The sequence below is a fragment of the Vulpes lagopus genome, chromosome 24 (assembly GCF_018345385.1).
Source record: "Vulpes lagopus strain Blue_001 chromosome 24, ASM1834538v1, whole genome shotgun sequence".
Taxonomy (NCBI): Eukaryota; Metazoa; Chordata; class Mammalia; order Carnivora; family Canidae; genus Vulpes; species Vulpes lagopus.
Genome location: NC_054847.1, coordinates 8,245,533 through 8,264,464, shown reverse-complemented (window position 1 = coordinate 8,264,464; position 18,932 = coordinate 8,245,533). Strand labels below are relative to the sequence as shown.

The following is an 18,932-nucleotide window of genomic DNA, read 5'->3' as shown; positions in this document are numbered from 1 at the left end:
AGGATCAGGCCCTGAGCCGGAGGCAGACGCTTAACTGCTGCGCCACCCAGGGATCCCAGACGTGAGGGTTTTAAGCAAAGCCCTGGCTGTTAATGACTTTTAACTACTGTCCCTGGCCTAACCCCCTGAACTCAAGAAAACTCCTAGGAGCTTCCGCCTGTCAATCTTACTTTTTGAAAATGAACTAAGGTATTGCTGTAGCGGGAAAAGAAACATTTGAGGATAATGCCTGCACAGATGAATCAGAAAGTGCCTCAGCCTCATAATGATGGTAAAAATCTCACCCTGAGTATTCTCGCCAAGGCCTAATACAAGGGGCCTGCCTCTCCTTGTTCAGGCAATCAAGGCTTTGGAAGTCATTCCTTGCAGTCTCCTTGTTTGTACAAATAAAGTGGCCCTGGGAGGCCACCACCTCGTACAGTTTCTGTCTATAGTTCACGGAGAAGTGGCCTTGCTTTGGTTGGTAATAATAGTACTCCAGTTAGGGTGGAGGGTGAATTGCAGATGTTAGAACGAAGACTGCAGCGGCACTCGGGTGCTCAGTGGTTGAGCGTCTGCCTTTGGCTCAGGTCATGATCCTCGGGTCCTGGGATCGAGTCCCACATCGGGCTCCCCGCAGGGAGCCTGCTTCTCCCTCTGCCTGTGTCTCTGCCTCTCTCTGTATCTCTCATAAATAAATAAATAAAATCTTCAAAAGAGTAAGAAAAATGCAGGCCCCAAATTCAGTCACTTATGTTAAGGCCTCATGTCGGTAAACCAAGACTTAATACTTAACCGAACTGCACTTCACCCTCCACCCCAATGTAAACTTTGACCTGCCAAACTGGAGGTATTTATGATCAATCCCTTCCATTCCCCTTAAGAAGGGTGACAGGACCTAAAACAACACATTCTTTGCTAATAATTCCCTTCCCCTCTCCTCTCTGCCTATAAAAACCTTTCCTTTTCTGTAGCACTATGGAGGTCCTTTCCATTTGCTAAATGGGATGCTGCCCTATTCATGCATCGTTTAATAAAGCCAATTAGATCTTCAAATTTACTTGGCTGTATTTTGTTTGTTTTTAAAGATTTTATTTTTAAGTAATCTACACTCAGCATGGGGCTTGAATTTACAACCCCAAGATTAAGAGTTGTGTGCTTTACCAACTGAGCCAGCCAGTTACCCCATATTTTGTTTTTTACACAGAGAAAGAAGGGACAGAAGGCTATCGCAGTAGTCCAAACAGAGCTGGTCTGGGGGATAGTGGTGGCAGGTATTTTTATCAGTGGGGGCTGAGTTTGGCTGGTGCCCAGGTGTACATGTGGGAATGGTGGACAGTAAGTCTGTAATGATAGAAACACAGAATCTGAGGCCCTGTCTGGGCCCTACAAATCAGAATCTGCTTTGTAACAAAACCGCTGGCCAATCCACGTGCTCCGTAGATCACACTTGGAGGAACAGGAGTAGAGATTTGGAGATTGATCACTGTACTGGTTGATTGATCACTGTTGCATTGTGTCCCCCGCAAGGTAAGTATAAGTCTTTCCCCCCCATACATGTGATGGAAACAGAGCCCTTGCAGGTATAATCAGGTTAAGATGAGGTCATGCTGGATAAGATGGGCCCTGATCCAATACCTAGTGTCTCCATAAAAAGAAATTTGGATACACAAACACACACACACACACGCAGAAATGCCACTTGATGACAGAGGCAGAGGCTGGAGTGATGTGGTTGAAAGCTAAGGAAGACCAAGGCTTGCTGGCAACCACCAGAAGCTAGGAAGGGGTGAAAAAGGATTCTCTCTTATGGCCTTCACAGAGACAACGGCCCCATAAACATCTCGAATTTGATTTTGTAAAGTCTCTAGAACTGTGAGAAAATAGATTTCCGTTGTGTTAAACCACCCAGTTTGTGGCTGTTGTGTAATGGCAGCCCTAGGAAGCAAATACAGTTAACGTGGTTAGTAGTCTGAAATGGTTTCTGAGGAAATCACGGGGCTGCGGGGCCTGTCTTGGCAGGGGCTGGAGGAGCTCTTGGGCCTCCACAGGGTAGTAGGCCCCCCAGACCATAGAAGTCAGAGACAAGGGTACCTGGGTGGCTCTGTGGTTGAGCATCTGCCTTTGGCTCAGGTGATCCCGGGGACCCAGGAATGACTCCTGCATTGGGCTTCCTGTGAAGAGCTTACTTCTCCCTCTGCCTGTGTCTCTGCCTCTCTCTGTCTCATGAATAAACAAATAAAATCTTAAAAAAAAAAAAAAAAAAAGAGAGAGAAGGCAGAGACAGAGTCTCAGCCCCCAGATTCTCACTGTGGCCCAGCCCAGACCTGCTTTTGTTTCTTTCCCTTCTGAGAAAGTGTCAGCCACTCTCAGTTAACGGTTCCTGCTGATGTTCGCTCTGGCCCTGTTGGGTAACATATCATTTTGCTGTGTCTCTGCTGCCCGGGGCCTAAGAGTCACCTGAGTGGGTGGACCCAGGGGCCTGGGGGAAATCCTCAGCTTCCTCATCCAAAACAGGAATTTGGGTGACAGGATGGTTTTGGTCTCCTGGGGGGAGTCTGCACCCTCTTGTGCAGCAGGGACACTAATGATCAGGCTAGCAGCTGGCCTGCCTCCTGCCCAGGTGGCTACACGTATTTGTCCATCAGTCCTTCCTTTTTCTTCCCTCCCTCCTTTCCTTCTTTCTGTTTTTATCATGCAGAGCAGGGGAAGCCACTGACACTTTGGGTGGGGCGGTTCTTCCCTGAGCTGTACTGTCCTGTACATGCTGCTTTGGCACCTGACCCCCAGCACTCAAAGCCAGGGAGCACCCCTAGTCATTTTTAACAACCACAATGCCTCCAGGCACTTCTACACATCCCTGGGTGGGCTGCTGAGTGTGTGTTCACTGGGTGTTTTTTCCTTCCTTTGCCCCCACTGACCTCCCATGCCACCTTTCCATGGAATGGAATGGTGGTGTGTCATTCTCATGATGCCCCTGTCCCCATCTATGGGCTGGAGCCAGGCATGTGGAGAGCTGGTGGTTGGGATACGAGGTGCAGCAGGTGGCAGAGCTGGGCAAGCAGCTGGGCGAGTCAGCTTGTGCTGAACATCCAGGGAGCTGAGCCTTAGGAGGAAAGGTTTTTTTTTTTTTTTTTTTTTTTAAGATTTTATTTATTTATTTGACACGGGGCATGGGCAGGGAGAGAGGGATAGAGAGAGAGTGAGAGAGAAAGAGAAAGCACAAGCAGGGGAAGAGGGAGAGAGGCAAGCAGGTTCCCTGTTGAGCAGGGAGCCCAATGCAGGGCTCAATCCCAGGACCCTGAGATCATGACTTGAGCCGAAGGCAGATGCTTGACTAACTGAGCCACCCAGGTGCCCCTGGGAGGAGAGGGTTTGTGGGAGCTGCTGAGGGCTGCAGGAGAAGCGACAGGTGGGAACCGGGAGGGAGCACCAGCACATGTCTGCTCAGCCCTTTTTGGGCTCTGTCCTATTTGTACCCACAGGATTTTATAAGAGATGATAGTGACAACATGGAGAGGCCAGTGTCATTGATATAATTTATCACTTACATTTCCAACGAGGACAGGGCACACCATGCCCTGCAGAGGATCACATGGGGGAAGCACCAGGTTTAGCCAGGAGGCAGATGCAGGACTGAGGGAAAGCCTGAGCCAGAGCCTTTATCGGAGTTTCTGCAGAAAGGTGAGGCAGAGCAGGGGAACTAGTTTAGGACTCCGCAGCTTGAATAATCCTAATGGGCTTTAGGCTGGTACCTGGCCATGGCATGATTTAGCGTCAAGGAAATCTTGACAGAGCCTGTGAGCCCAAGGGCCATCTCCTATTCTCCCTCTTTCTCTGATTCCCTAACCCTTTTCTCCTGCTCTTGGACTGCAGGCAACGACACCCAACCAATCTTCAGTTTCTACCCCTTTCTGTCCTTGCAGGAGTGTGTCACCCCTTACGTAGTTTTCCATGCTATAAGAGGAGGTGTAATTTCACCCTGAAATTAGCCTAGAATGTTTGCAGTGTTAATACTCACGTTGGGAAGAGTGCAGCCAGGGGAGTGGAAATTAGTTTAATCCCTCTGGATAGTGATTTGGCAAAATACATCATGAACTTTAAAAATAGGATCTATTAAAAATTATTTTAAATCTTGATAAGGGCTTACAAAGACATTTATCACAATGCTATTTATAACAAAGAATTGGAACCAAACAAAACAGCCTTTGATAAGAGACTGACTGGGTTAATGAATATGGCATGTTCATTCCACAAATAAAATCACATGAACAATGTCTACATTTTAGGGCCACCTGGGTGGCTCAGTCGGTGAAACATCTGTCTCTTGATTTCAGCTCAGGCCATGATCTCAGCGTCTTGAGACGGAGCCCTGCATTGGGCTCTGCACTGGCCATGGAGCCTAAGAGTCTCCCTCTGCCCCACCCTACCAAAAAAGACACTTATACATTAAAACAGAGTTCGATTGTTAGAACTATCCTGCAGGGAAATTGGGTAGAATTGATTCATTCACCCAGTGAATGGGTGTTGAATGTCTGTTGTCTGTTGACATGTCTGTCATGTCATGTCTGTTGAATGACTGGCACCAGAGAAAAGTTCTCAGTTGGGTGATGGGTAATTCAGCCCCCCTTAGGAGCATACTCTGCTTTTACTATGTAGAAATAAAGAAGATGGAAACAATTTTATAATAGAAAGAACATTTCTGTAATGTAAATATATAAAGCGCTATCTGGAGAGCTATCTTAGATTTTATTTTACAATGTTTCAATTTGAGCTGCCGGTGGATGGGTGAAATATGGGAAGGGGATTAAGAGGTACAAACTTAACAGTTATAATAAAATAAGTTATGGGGATGTGAAGTACATCATAGGGGACATAGTCAACAATATTGCAATAACTATGTATGGTGGCTGATAATTATTTTTTTTTTAAATTATTTATTTATTCACAAGAGACAGAGAGAGAGGCACAGACACAGGCAGAGGGAGAAGCAGGCTCCATGCAGGGAGCCTGGTATGGGACTCGATCCCGGAACCCCAGGATCAGGCCCTGGGCTGCAGGCAGTGCTAAACCGCTGAGCCACCTGGGCTGCCCGGTTGATGATAATTAGACTTATTGTGGCAATTGTATTATAATGTATATAAATGCTGACTCACTATATTGTACAAACACCTGAAGCTAATACTGTAAGCCAACTACAGTTCAATTAAAAGAATAAGCTTAGGGGATCCCTGGGTGGCTCAGCGGTTTGGCACCTGCCTTTGGTCCAGGGTGTGATCCTGGAGTCCAGGGATCGAGTCCCACATTGGGCTCCCTGCATGGAGCCTGCTTCTCCCTCTGCCTGTGTCTCTGCCTCTCTTTCTCTCATGAATAAATAAAAAAATCTTAAAAAAAAAAAAAAGAGCTTACAGGGGTACCTGGGTGGCTCAGTCAGTTAAGTGCTTAACTCCTGGTTTTGGCTCAGGTCATGATCTTGTGGGTGGTGAGACTCAGTCTGGAGTTGGGCTCCATACTCAGCACAGTCTGCTGGGGATTCTCTCCTACTCCTTTCTCCTTAGCCCCTCACCTCACTCACACTTGCATGCTCTCTCTCTCATAAATAAAAATAAATAAATAAATAAATAAATAATCCTAGAAATTAACCCAGTTCTGGTTATTGTGAAAACTCATAAAGGGAAACCTCATGAAAATGGGGTTGGGAAGTTTAGCAGGGAGAACTCGGAAGCCCTACCACTGTGGGCAACTGCACATCTAACAGGAAGAACCTGACCATTTGGATGCTACTTTAGGAATCTAGTAGGAGGAAGAAAGACTTTCTTTCCCTCCCAACTTCTTATTTTCCTCTACAAGAGCATTCCTTTCGTTTGTTCTGTAGACTTGCCTATAGTTTTGCCACAGGTTGTTCATCCTGGATTGCAATTCTCTGCTATTCCCGAACAAATCCATCTTTTGCTGGTAAAATAACTGGCAGTTTTAGTTTTGTTTTTTTTTTTCTTTAAAGATTTTATTTATTTATTCATGAGAGACACACACACAGAGGCAGAGACACAGGCAGAGGGAGAAGCAGGCTCCATGCAGGGAGCCCGATGCGGGACTCGATCCCAGGCTCCAGGATCACGCCCTGGGCTGAAGGCAGGAGCTAAACTGCTGAGCTACCCAGGGATTCCCTGGCAGTTTTAGTTTTAAGGTTCACATCATATTCCTAAAAGCACTGAAAGCAGGAACTTGAGATATTTGCACAGCTATGTTCATAGCAGCATCATACGCAATAGCCAAGAAGGAGGAAACAACTCAAATTTCCATTGATGCACAAATGGATAAACAAAATGTGTTTATATACATAAAACAGTATTATTCATCCTTAAGGAGTAAGATTTGACACATGGTAACATAGATGAACTTTGAAGTCATTATTGGAGGTGCCGTAAGCCAGTTACAAAAACACAAATATCATACGATTCCCCTTCTATGATGCACCTAGAAGATTCAAAATCGTAAGACAGAAAGTAGTCGTTTGCACACATTTATAATTCTCTGAACTTTTAGAGACAGGTGTTACTAATTCTAGCATGAAAGACGGTAAAAGACACTGTTAGAGGATGCTTAAAACCACTTCAATTTTTAGAAAAAAGTGATTTGGCAGACTTTTTATTTTTTAAAACATTTTATTTATTTATGATAGACATAGGGAGAGAGAGAGGCAGAGACACAGGCAGAGGGAGAGGCAGGCTCCATGCCGGGAGCCCGACGTGGGACTCGATCCCGGGGCCCCAGGATGGCGCCCTGAGCCAAAGGCAGGTGCTAAACCGCTGCGCCACCAGGGATCCCTGGCAGACTCTTTATAAGGTAACGCTAATATCCACTTTGCAGGAGTATAATGAAGATATAGTGTCCTTCCCATGAAGTTTTAGAATAACCTCCCACACAAAGCAAACAAATGTTATCTGGCTGGAATAAGTAATCATCCTAGTTCATGTGGAGAGTGCATCCTACCGTGGAATCGTATACAACTTCTAGACACGAGACACTCCGTTTCCAGAAAAGCTCCATCTTCCTTCCTGCAACCAACGGCCAGTGGACTCTTGAACTGGAAAGAGAGGACCAGTCCAGGGGCTCCTGGGTGACCAGGTCAGCCACTGGCTCTTGCGTTCCACTGAGGTCACCGTCTCCAGGTCCTGGGATGTCAGAGTTGGCTTGAGGGTCTCTCTCCCTCTCCCTCTGCCCCCGCCCCCGCGCTCACTCCTGGGCTCGCTCTGGATGAGCGACACAGCGAGAAGCAGGCTCCGTGCAGGGAGCCCGGTGCGGGACTCGACCCCGGGTCTCCGGGATCACACCCTGGGCGGAAGGCGGCGCTCCACCTCACTCTCTAATACGTAAATATCAAAAAAAAAGAAAAAGAAAAAAAAAAAAAAAGACTGGTGCAGAAACAACCGTTCCACAAGCAACCGCTTGTAAAATCCACACGGTTCGACTGAGGGGCAGCGCCGGGGCTGCCGGCTGTGGGCGTCCTGAAGGCGGGGTAGGGCACAACCGAGACGACCAGGCCGCGGTGACCGGGAGCAGCCCCGAGGCCCCGCCTTCGCCGTCGGCGCACGCCACCAACTCTCCGTCTTTATCCGAGTCCTGTGGTCCCGCAGCCTCCGCTGTCGCAATGACCCTTCCCGGTTAGTCGCTGAGCCTGCGCCCACCGAGTTGCAGACGTTCGACCTCAGCCCGGACCCGCCGCTCCGGGGGTCTCCTTCCAGGTGGACCCGCCGCCGGCACAGACAGTCCTGTCTGAGGGTCGAGGTACGGAAAACTGCAAGGACGAGGAATCCTCAGGGCGCCCGCCTCCAGGGGAGCTGGAATGGGAGGCGCCAGCTGAGAGGCACAGAAGCTTCCTGCCGCCCCGTCAGACAATCGCGTCACGCACGGAAGTCGGGCGTCGGGCACCGAACACGCTGAGCATCTCCGCCCGCGATCCGTCCCCGTCCCCACCCCCACCCCCAGGGCCCCGGGCACTCTTGTTTCCCGTGTGCTTTTTTGCGAACACCGTTTTCCCCCGTTTCCGCGCGGGAACGGCAATCTCCGTACCTCCTCCCGCACCTGCCTGCGCGCGCGCGCGTTCCCTCCGGCCCCGGAACGCGTCTCCCTCGCCGCGGCCTCGGCACAGAACAAAGCCGGAAGCCGGAAGCCGGAAGCCGGAAGCCGGAAGCCGGAGCCGCGCTCCCCCGGCCCCGCCGCCAAGCCGGCCCCGCCCCTGCGGGCTCCCCACGGCGCGGGCTGTCCGCGGCGATGCCTGTCCGAAAAGGCCTCGCTGGAAGCCCCGCCCACTCCCTTCCGCCCCTCCCCCTGGGCGCGCGCCGCGGCTTCCGGGCCGGGGGTGGGGGCGACGCATCAGGCAGCGCGGGGGACGGCCCGGCGTCCTGCGCGCCGCGGACCTCAGAGGACCCCAGCGACGTCCGTAGCGCAGGGCCCGGGGGACGCGGCGGCGGCGGCGGCGGCGGTGGCGGGTGTTGCGACTGACTGCGCTGGCGGCCTCTGGAGCGCGCTTGGGCGGCCGCGCTCGCCGCACTGGCTGATCGTTGTGCAGCCGGCGCCATGTCTGTGAGCGAGATCTTCGTGGAGCTGCAGGGCTTTTTGGCTGCGGAGCAGGACATCCGAGAGGCGAGCCCCCTCTCCCCCCTCCCCTCCCCTCCCTTCTCCTCTTCGCGCTTGCTGGGCCGCCTCGCTCGGCCCCTCCTCGTCGCCCTGCCTCGGGCGGCGGGGAAGCCTCGGGGGTGGGTCGCTCCCGCTCCACCCGCCCTTCCGCCGCCTCGTCTTGGCTTCCTGCGCCCCGGGCTCGGTCCTGCCCAGCGGCCACCTCGTGGGAGCGTCAGGGCTTCCGTTTGGGCGCCTGTTTGTGTCGGAGGTTCCGTCAGTGCCCGGGGCAAGGCCGCACGCGATTCACGTGTTTGTTGTTGTTGTGGCTCCAAAGCACACGTGGCCTTTCCTCCTCAGGGCCCTCCCGTGGCTTCTTGCCCCACTTCGACTAGTGGTCCGGGCCCTCGTGGCCCACAGGTGTCCCCCACCCCCCCCGCCCCCCAATCTCGCTCTCGCCATCTTCCGTCCTGTATCACGTTCAGTTTACTTTGCTTTCATCCCTCCAGCTCCGCAGGTAGTTTCTTGTTTCGGGACTTTTTCGCGGAAGTCGCACCTTTGCTTTCTTTTCCTGGTCATTTCCTCTTCCTGTCTTTGATGTCCCAGTCCGAACGGTCCTTTCCCTGTCGTGTTTCCTAGCAGCGCACTCACATTGAATTTTTTTTTTTGTTCCTCCCCCCCCCCGCCCCCCTGCGGTCCGTATGTTTTTTTTTTTTTTTAAACGCGTCTCCCCAGTGAGGCTCTCAACTGCCAGAAGGAAAGGGCTGGGGTCTGGTTGGGTGCCCGGTGTTTACATCGCACGTGTGTCTGCCCAGTGACTGCTCGTGAGATGATGGAGGAACACCCGGTGTTTGTGTGGCCTTGCTTGCTTCCGTTTACAAATCACCTTCAGGCGCCTTCTCCCTCTTGGAGCAGCGACCCCGTGGGCTGTTTGGGGTGGGCGGCGGCGATCCTTTGAAGGTCACAGGAGAAATCTCAGGCTTTAATGACCTCCCCAAGGTCTCCCAGAGGAAGGAAGTGGCAGAGTCAGGATTCCAACCTGGACGTTCCCGGCACCAGTCCAGTCCTTGTAAAGATTGTCAGAGTTCTGAATGCGGGTGAAGATGCCCTGGGTGTTTAAGCTGTGCTGTCTGGTATATTTGGTTTGAGGTTGTGATGATCATGATGTGGAGTTTTATCTGTTACTTTGATTTTTGATTTCTCTAGGAAATCCGAAAAGTTGTACAGAGTTTAGAACAAACAGCTCGAGAGATCTTAACTCTACTGCAAGGGGTCCATCAGGGTGCTGGTTTTCAGGACAGTAAGTTCTTTTGATTCTGAAGGGTTTTTAAAAATCCAATTTACCGGTCTCTCACGTAAATAGTTAATTTCCGTTCAGAAGACATTTCAAGTCTGTGTCATTTTATTAAGAAAAATGTCCCTCATGTTATACGGTGAATAAAAACGGGAGAAGCAGGTGAGTTAGGTTTCTGTAGGTTTATAGATTTCTGTGTGCTAACGGTTGATCTTCCACTTTAACACGGTGACATGACAATGTGATTATAATGTGGTAATTGTAGCAGTTTTGTAGCTCTCTTGTGTATCTTTTATCTGGCTGGCTCTCTTGCTTTTAAGCCCAATCTTTCATTCATTGAATATGGTTTAATATGCATTTGCAGATAAGAAATGGCCAGTGTAATGTGTTTATAGTAGCCACGTGAACGGAGATCAGACACAAGTTCAGACACGGAGGCTTCATTGTAAGATGCAGTCAGCACAGCTGAAAGAGCTAAAATATATCTTCAGTGAAAGTTATTATGTAACTGACAAGTGTGAGAGGCAAGTCATTTTTCTCAGTGGTATGGACTTGGTCAGTCAGATGGAGAATACTGGATACAACTTTTTGAAAAAATATGGGGAGCTCAAAGCTGTCCAATTTTAGGCATCCTTTAAGAACTGACTAGGAATAGCAGCAGGTACATGGCCCTTTAAGGATGACATTTAGGATAGATTACTGACTTGTCTGCTGAAGTATTCCGTTTCAGCAAATTTTTGTCTAGATTTCAGTGTTAGTAAATCAGTAGGGAAACTAGAAATGACATATTGGGAGCCAGTTGAAAAGTAGAGATGCATACCCTGCATTTGGTCATGAGATTTTTTTTTTTTTAAGTTGATTTATTTCCAGTAGACTGCATAGGTTATTAAGGAAGAACTGTATTTGAAATTTGATAAATCTTTCATTACTATGTTTGATTATCTTTTTGTGATCAGTTCCAAAGAGGTGTTTGAAGGCTCGAGAACATTTTGGTACAGTAAAAACACATCTAACATCTTTGAAGACCAAGTTCCCTGCTGAACAGTATTACAGGTTTGTAAGAAAAATAGCATTATTTCGTGACTTTTTTTTTTTAAAGATTTTATTTATTTACTCATGAGACACACACACACACACACACACACACACACACACACACACAGAGGCAGAGGGAGAAACAGGCCCCATGCAGGGAACCCGATGTGGGACTTGATCCCGGGACTCCAGGATCATGCCCTGGGCTGAAGGCAGGCACCAAACCGCTGAGCCACCCAGGGATCCCATTTCGTAACGTTTTAAATAAAAATGCAGACCTTTGTATGTACTGAATGATTGCTTAGAACTAGGTAAAAATTCATCTATGTAGAAAAACCAAAAAGAATCAGACTATTAATAGTGATGGTATTTTAATAGCGACAAAATTGGTGATTTTATTTTTTTCCTTCCTTTGAGAATTTTCCTAAGGAACATGTAGAATTTTTACCATGAAAAAGGAATGAAAACGAAAATAGTCATTGTATGACAATAAACTAAAGAATATCTCTTTAGTGTGTTTAAATTACTTGTGAAATTGGATGAACCATATTTATGCTGTTAAATTATGGGATTCGGTAGCACTATTTAAATGAATTGAATATTACCTCAGAGTTTGAATTTTACTGCCAAGTAGCATATTTAGTTAATATTTTATGCTGTGTCTTGTTGAATCTGTAGCACCATTAATTTTAAGAGTTACCATTTTATGTACCACTAGGGAAGAAAATTTGTTGCCAATCGTAATTATGAAGTTTATAGATTGTAAAATACATCCTAATTTCATAGACGTTAAACTGGAAAAAGCTGCATTTGGGTATTGACGAAATACGGTGAATAAGAACCTAAAGTCTTTACTTGTGTTTGTTTTCCTACTGAAAAAGACGTTCTGTTAATACATGTGTGGGCAAAAAAATAGGACACATATGTAGAAAGTGGATAATACAACTTTACAAGATAATTTAAGGCAGGGGTTGGCAAACTACCTGTGGCCCGCCGCCTTTAGAAGATAAGAACTGCTTATATTTTAAAGGGTTGTTAAAAAAAAAAGCCAAAAACACCCCAATAAGAATATGTGACAGAGACTGAATGTGGTTCGGTAAGCCTAAAATATTACTATCTGACCCTTCACAGAAAAAGTTTGCTGACCCCTGCTGTAAGGTAATAATGAATGTATAGAGACACTGAACAATAGAATTGACAGGATCTTGAGAGATCATGTAGTTTGGAGGTCATTCTGAGGCTGACTGACCTCTGGGTGATTTGGCCCTTAGAAGGTTTTGTTGGACTCAAATTGCATTGCAAAAGTTTTTTGAATTTGCCATATTTGAAATTCAGGAGGCATAGCATAAGTATTTGGGGGTGTAAAATTTCCGATTTCTTTTTTGGGGCTCCTAGCTCAGTTTAATTGCAGTATCCTGAAAGTTTAAGTCTTATCAGCTTAGTGATCGTAAACGGTAGTTTTTTATTACATGTGTGAATTAGATTTTCTTGATACGCTACACTCAAGTCAAAATGTGAGAGTAAGTTAGGTGTTGAGGCTGATACACAGTTGCTGTTCTGATCAAACTGTACTTGCCAATTTTAATTTTTCTCAGAGCAGTATCATTGTTCTTACTGATTAAACTTCTAAAAAATACAGTCATTCTTGTCATCTATAAACTTACATTGTAAATATTTTTATATTCATTAAAGTTGGGTCATGGCTCTCATTTATCGAACTTCTCATAAGTAGTTGTTACAACTTTGAGCTTGTGAAACTCATACTGAATCCATCTGATATATTTAAGTGTTACATTGTTCTTACATGCTTTACACGTTGGTGTTTTACATAGATTTGATTTGAAAAAGCTTATTTCTAAAATGTATGCTACTGTACTAAACTTATCTTTTTTAAGGCCCCCTGATCCCTCAACCTAAACGAGCTTATATCCATGCAGATTTCATGAGCACTGGAGGTTTGTGTTGCAGCGTTTGGTCTTCTTGGCAGCATTTGTTGTGTACTTGGAATCAGAAACACTAGTGACTCGAGAAGCGGTTACAGAAATTCTTGGCAGTAAGTGTCTTCTTTTAATATTTGGTTGAGGGGGAGCTATTGTTTGCTTGAACTTTCTGTTAAAACAAATGAGAACTAAATGGAAAACTAATGACTTGGAAACATAAAAAGTAAACACATGTAGTGGCTTTTTGTACACGAGTGTTTCTTTAAGTCTGTGAAATTTAGTTTTTAAAAAATCCTAGCCTATGGAAAATTGAAAGAATAGTACAGTGAATACCTGTTTACGCAACACTTAGATTCTACTTAACATTTTGCTGTGTTTTTCAGTCTTCTCACTTTATGTGTATGTGTGAACCATTTGAAAGCCACTTGTAATATTATGGCTCCTCCTTTAAATGCTGCCGCATGTTTTGTCCAAAAACAAAGATGTTCTCTGATACAGCTAGATAATATTCTCGTTGGTATTATTCTTTGAAGAGAAGAATGAAAGGAAAAATTGCTGTCTAAAGAGCTCAGAAATCCACAATGCGGCCTAGTTGCCAGAAGTATGAACACATTCAAAAGACAATTGTAAAAGATTATTTTCCTTCTTTTGTTGGGAGAAATTATGTATGTAGTATTTTATATTTGTAGGACCTGGTTCTGTTCACACCATGACCTTATTTTTACTTTGGTATATTTTTTAGTTGAGCCAGATCGGGAGAAAGGATTTCATCTGGATGTAGAAGATTATCTCTCAGGAGTTCTAATTCTTGCCAGTGAATTGGTAAGAAGCTTAGTGATTTGCCATTTGCTTTTTTAAATTTTTTTAATTTTTTTAAAATTTTCTTTTTAAGTAGGCTCCATGCCTGATGTGGGTCTTGAACTCACAACTCCAAGGCCAAGAGTCATATGCTCCACTGACTGAGCCAGCCCAGGTGCCCCTGCCATTTGCTTTTTTGATCTTCCCACTTCGTTGTCAGTTTTTAAAATAGGTACAAAAATGCAGGAAATATTTTCTAAGCTATCAACCACCAATTTGTCATTGTACCTTGTGTGTGTTACGTTTTGCTAGTCATCTGAAAAAGGCCAATTCAAACAGTGAGCTAGCTGTGCATACTTAACTAATGTGTGAATTTCTATTTATTTATATGATTATTATTACTATTTTTTTTAAAGACTATTTATTCATGAGAGAGACAGAGAGAGAGGCAGAGAGAGGCAGAGACACAGGCAGAGGGAGAAGCAGGCTCCATGCAGGGAGCCCGACGTGGGATTCGATCCCGGGTCTCTAGGATCAGGCCCTGGGCCGAAGGTGGTGCTAAACCACTGAGCAACCCAGGCTGCCCTATTTATATTATTATTTTTAAAGATTCTATTCATTTGAGAGAGACAGCGAGGGAGAGCACAAGTGGCGGGGAGAGGGGCAAAGTAAGAGGGAGAAGTAGACTTCCTGCTGAGCAGGGAGCTTACAGCCGGGCTCGGATTATGACTAAGCTGAAGGCAGACGCTTAACTGACTGAGCCACCCAGGCACCCCTGATTTGTGAATTTTAAAACACGGTAATACTTCTTCCTTTCAAAGTTTTGGCAGAATGTATATATTCCTAGTAATGTGTAAATACATACATTGTTTTGGAGAACTATTTAATTTTATAGCCACATATTATTTTTGCCTATATTCTCTTAATGTCTCTTTGGAGAAATTCCCCTATGAAAATTATTTATTTATTTACTTTTTTAAAAAAAGATTATTTATTTATTTATGATAGAGATAGAGAGGCAGAGACAGGAGGAGGGAGAAGCAGGCTCCATACTGGGAGCCTGATGCGGGACTCGATCCCGGGACTCCAGGATTGCGCCCTGGGCCAAAGGCAGGCGCTAAACCGCTCAGCCACCCAGGTATCCCCCAAAAATAATTTTAAAGAACAAAAAAAGGCTGTTATAAAGGTGTCCATTGGAGCCTTTGTTCCTATCGATGAAAACTTGTACCCAGAGAAACTTCCAAAAGTAAGGGGATGGTTTCTTGAGTTACGAAATAATTTTGTAATACCAAACAATTGTCAGAACATAATTAAGGAAGATGGTGTAGAAAAGTTGCATGGCTTTGAGGGTGTTTTAGTTGTGATTGCGAGGAAGACATGCTAAAGAGCCCTGTTGTAACATATCCCTTTTTGCCTTCCCTCGTGTAGTCGAGGCTGTCTGTGAACAGTGTGACTGCTGGAGACTACTCTCGGCCCCTCCACATCTCCACCTTCATCAATGAGCTGGATTCTGGCTTCCGCCTTCTCAACCTGAAAAACGACTCCCTGAGGAAGCGCTATGATGGCTTGAAGTACGACGTGAAGAAAGTGGAGGAGGTGGTCTATGATCTCTCCATCCGGGGCTTCAATAAGGAGACCGCGGCGGCTTGTGCAGAGAAATAGGTGGCTCTCCTTGTGCCTGGCCCTGCTGACCTTAGTGGTTGCCGGTGAGGGTGAGCCCTGTGCACCTCATGGTAGTTAGGATTGCCCCGTTGCTAAACACCGCGCTTTATTTTCTTAACCAGTGTGTGGTGTAAGTATCAAAATTGAACCACTTTTTTGGGGGTAAAAAAAAAAACAGCCTTTACAAGGACAGATTTTTCTTTGTTGTTCAGTGAATTTGCTCTGTAATTCAGTGTATTTCAGTTCTGTCAAAAAGTGTAAATGTCAAGCTCTCGGTAAAGTCCTTTTCTTGCTTACCCTGATGCTGTTGATGTACTGATGGAGAAGTTTATTGTCTTGTGTTTCTTCCAGAAGTGACCCTTGGTGTTTTCTATATCCAAATTAGCCATCCATACCCAGGTGTAGCCTGGATACAGTATAGAAATAGGTAATTAAAAAGGATGGTTGCCAAGCAAAGGACAACTTATTTTATATTTTCCTTCCTTATTTTAAGCCTCGTGAGTAAATCAGATGTTGAAATTTTTTTGCAAGGGAGTTAAAGCCCCAGGGTTTCTCTCACTGCCATCAAAATATAAAAGATGAAATTGCAAAGTCAAGTTCAACAGATTATTTTGGGACGTTTTTGTATCAGGGGATTGAGTAACATCTTATCATTTAGCTCTATTTACCAGGTGGGGAGTAGGGCTTAGTGTTTTACAACACCTCTGTTTTCTGATGTTGCCTTAACATTCTGCTCTTGCAGCAATTTAGAAATCGTTTTCACACACATCGTGAACTAACACTTCATATAATATATTTTTAAGCTATGAAACCTTTTTCCTAGCAGCCAGCTAGACCGTCTGGCCTGAGACTATAAAGCCACCCAGTCAAGTTAATTAGCAATACCCTGACTGGTATGTTCTGAGAGAAAAATGCTGTGCTTTGTCTGAGGGAAAAAAAGAGGAAACCTTGGATTAAAAAAAGATCAGCTGATTTGGTAATGTTTTTTAGAGTAAGCAATTTCAGGTTGTTGGCAGCTATCCCAACAGTCAGGTTTTAGATTTACAGTTTTGGGCAAGTCACATAAACCTTGTTGGCACCCTCCTCCCCCACCTTGTTTTCAGGTAGTGCTAAGAATACTTGCCAGGTAATTTTCGCTATTGAATTGAAACGATTTAAAATGGTGACTTAACCCACAGTGTTTTGGAGCTCACTGAAAGGACGGTGCTAGTGTTTTCAGAATAATAGGAAGTATTTAGAAGTATCATCCTCTCATGCCTGATGCCAGTTTAGGCTTTCTGTGCATTAGAATATTTGGCATTGCTATCAGAGCCATGATTAGGCCAAGTTAAAGACTGACCAGATTTTCCATCCTGAGGAAAGAAGTAGAAATGAAGCATAAATTCCTATGCATTTTTGGGTTTTAGAACAATTTTCTTGACCACTCTTTCTGCAGAAGAATTTATAGAAAGAAGAAAGGGGTTTTGGGTGTTGGAAGTGTGTAGGGCAGTCATCTAAAATGAGCAGTTACAGCACTGTCTGGGTTGAGCATAAAAGGCTTTTAAACTATATGATCAAACGTTTGCAGTAAGCTTGGTAATGGTTTCTTCTATGTAGAGAATAAATTCTAAAGGTGTTTTGAGGCTGAAGAACAGGGGTGATGAGCACATACTGCTGTGTAATAGTTAAAATGATCAAAAGACACCAACCACTCAGTTAAATTAAAAGTATTGTAATTGAGCATATTGAAAAGCCTCAGCTCTGGTTTTAGTACACCAGAATTGTTCTTTTCAATTTTAGAAAATTGAGCAGCTTAGAGAAAGTAGAGATGAATTAGTGGATGTTTTCTTTATAAATTTATTTATAAGAAGAGAACCCATAAGTACTTCATAAGATATGCCCTGTCTTAAACTTGAATAATAATATTGGTAACGCTTAAGAGAATTTAATAAAGAACGAAAGCTTCTTTGGCAGTGTTTCGAGTCCTTTACTTAAACAAGTGGCTAAAGAGATGAGGTGGATCTGCAGGATGCCATTTGGCATAGTTTATAACATGTACTCAGAAATCGTGGCTTTCTTGGTTCTTGGTCTGGACTGAACTGTGCTCTTCAGTTGGAGCATCACTGTATGCCTGGCACCAGTCACCGTAATAAACATTAAACAAAAATGCTCCTCCCCTTCAAACAAAAGTAACAAACAGTTAAGAGGTGAAATTAATGGGAGTGGTGATTTCAATGAACCGGGGGTGCGGGCAAGAAGAGGAGAAGAGGGAGTTTAGCTTAACTGTCAGGTTTCTGATCTGGAAGACTAAGTTGAGTTCACGTGCTGTTAGCCCAGGTAGGGGGTGCAAGAGGACTGTTAGATGTGTTGGGTTTATGATGCTTGTAGAGCATGAGATGGAGCTGGCCAGTAGGACTTTGGGCATGAGGGAAGCCTGGAGCCAGCCTGGGATAGCTTGGGTAGGGTTACCGTGTGTGTGGTAGATGGGTCAGGAGAGAGTGGGTAAGATCACCCTGGAGAGCATATAGAATGAGAAGACGAACAAGGTGAGGACAAAACCTTGGTTCACAGCGGGGGGTGGGGGAGGTGGGGGGTGGGGGGGAGCGGGGGTAGTGGGTTAGGCAGAGGACGAGACCATGAGGGTTAAGGAGAAAGGGTTAGAGACTGCCAGAGAGCAAGGAGAGTGACTTATCATGGAAGCCAGGGGAATTAAGAGGGTCTAGAAGGCTTTTGGGCGGGTAAGACCTTTAAAATACATATTTTCACAGCCTCAGAGCCTGTGACTTTGTCAGGGGAGCCTTGGTTATCCTGAGCTAGCACCCTCCAAAACTGCTAGGCATACTACAGAGTTTATTTCTCACTCACACTGTATCTGTTGCAGGTTTGCTGGGTGATCTGCTCCAGGTTGTCCTCATCTAGCTGACAGAGGAGCCACCAACTGGACCATTGATAGTGGGAGAGAGAATCGGTTGTGGAGGGTCTTACACAAACACATATTCTGGTTTCCCCATGACCTGTTACTTCCTCTCATAGTTAGAACTGGAAAAGTTGCCCTTTTTTTTTTTTAATTTTTTAAAATTTTGTTTATGATAGTCACACACACAGAGAGAGAGAGAGAGGCAGAGACACAGGCAGAGGGAGAAGCAGGCTCCATGCACCGGGAGCCCGACGTGGGATTCGATCCCGGGTCTCCAGGATCGCGCCCTGGGCCAAAGGCAGGCGCCAAACTGCTGCGCCATCCAGGGATCCCACGTTGCCCTTTTAAACACTGAGGGGGCCAGGAAGTAAAATCCCACCTTGCAGGATGGGAGTCAGCAGATGGAGGGTCAGACAAACTAAATGTTGAAAGTCGTGGGCAACGTGTAGCCGTTTGGGTTAAATGAATATAGTGGTATTTTTGGTCACAGAAACTTTGCTGGGCTTGGGAGGGAGAAGATCTGTCCCAGAGCTGCTCTTACCTGTTGGATGACAAGAAGAAGGTGGAGCCATCCTAATTGTCTTCTCTGCTGTTGAAGGTTGTTTCCTGTTTGAAAGAGATTTACCTGGTGTGTGTGCATTTGTGTTGGTTTGTGTATGAGTGTCTTTGTGTGTGTGTGTGTGTGTGTGTGTGTGTGTGTAACATTCAG

General features: G+C 45.6%; 2 protein-coding genes across 3 annotated transcripts; one reads left to right on the top strand and one right to left on the bottom strand.

The window, feature by feature from the left end:
• Positions 1-6,025: 6,025 nt before the first annotated feature.
• LOC121481955 (translation initiation factor IF-2-like) lies at positions 6,026-8,558 on the bottom strand. Its single transcript, XM_041739658.1, has 2 exons — positions 8,053-8,558; positions 6,026-7,820 (listed from the first exon to the last, which is right to left on the bottom strand). The coding sequence occupies exons 1-2, from the start codon at positions 8,354-8,356 to the stop codon at positions 7,645-7,647; spliced, it is 480 nt and encodes a 159-aa protein (XP_041595592.1). The 5' UTR covers positions 8,357-8,558; the 3' UTR covers positions 6,026-7,644.
• TSN (translin) lies at positions 8,394-17,272 on the top strand. Of its 2 annotated transcripts, XM_041739656.1 has the most exons (6): positions 8,413-8,625; positions 9,805-9,898; positions 10,849-10,945; positions 12,865-12,980; positions 13,610-13,689; positions 15,094-17,272. In XM_041739656.1, exons 1-6 carry the CDS (start codon positions 8,560-8,562, stop codon positions 15,325-15,327), a joined length of 687 nt encoding a protein of 228 aa, XP_041595590.1. In that variant the 5' UTR covers positions 8,413-8,559; the 3' UTR covers positions 15,328-17,272. The 2 variants fall into 2 exon arrangements, with proteins under 2 accessions (XP_041595591.1, XP_041595590.1); XM_041739657.1 differs by lacking the exon at positions 13,610-13,689 and having other exon boundaries at positions 8,394-8,625; positions 15,094-15,313.
• The last annotated feature ends 1,660 nt before the right edge of the window (positions 17,273-18,932 follow it).

Coding starts and splice junctions, on each gene's coding strand:
- LOC121481955 (XM_041739658.1), bottom strand. CDS start 8,356: ATGCGTCGCCCCCACCCCCGGCCCGGAAGCCGCGGCGCGCGCCCAGGG. Junction 7,821..8,052: donor GCAGGCAGGTGCGGGAGGAG/GTACGGAGATTG, acceptor CTCCCATTCCAG/CTCCCCTGGAGGCGGGCGCC.
- TSN (XM_041739656.1), top strand. CDS start 8,560: ATGTCTGTGAGCGAGATCTTCGTGGAGCTGCAGGGCTTTTTGGCTGCG. Junction 9,899..10,848: donor GGGTGCTGGTTTTCAGGACA/GTAAGTTCTTTT, acceptor TTTTGTGATCAG/TTCCAAAGAGGTGTTTGAAG. Junction 12,981..13,609: donor GGTTACAGAAATTCTTGGCA/GTAAGTGTCTTC, acceptor TATATTTTTTAG/TTGAGCCAGATCGGGAGAAA.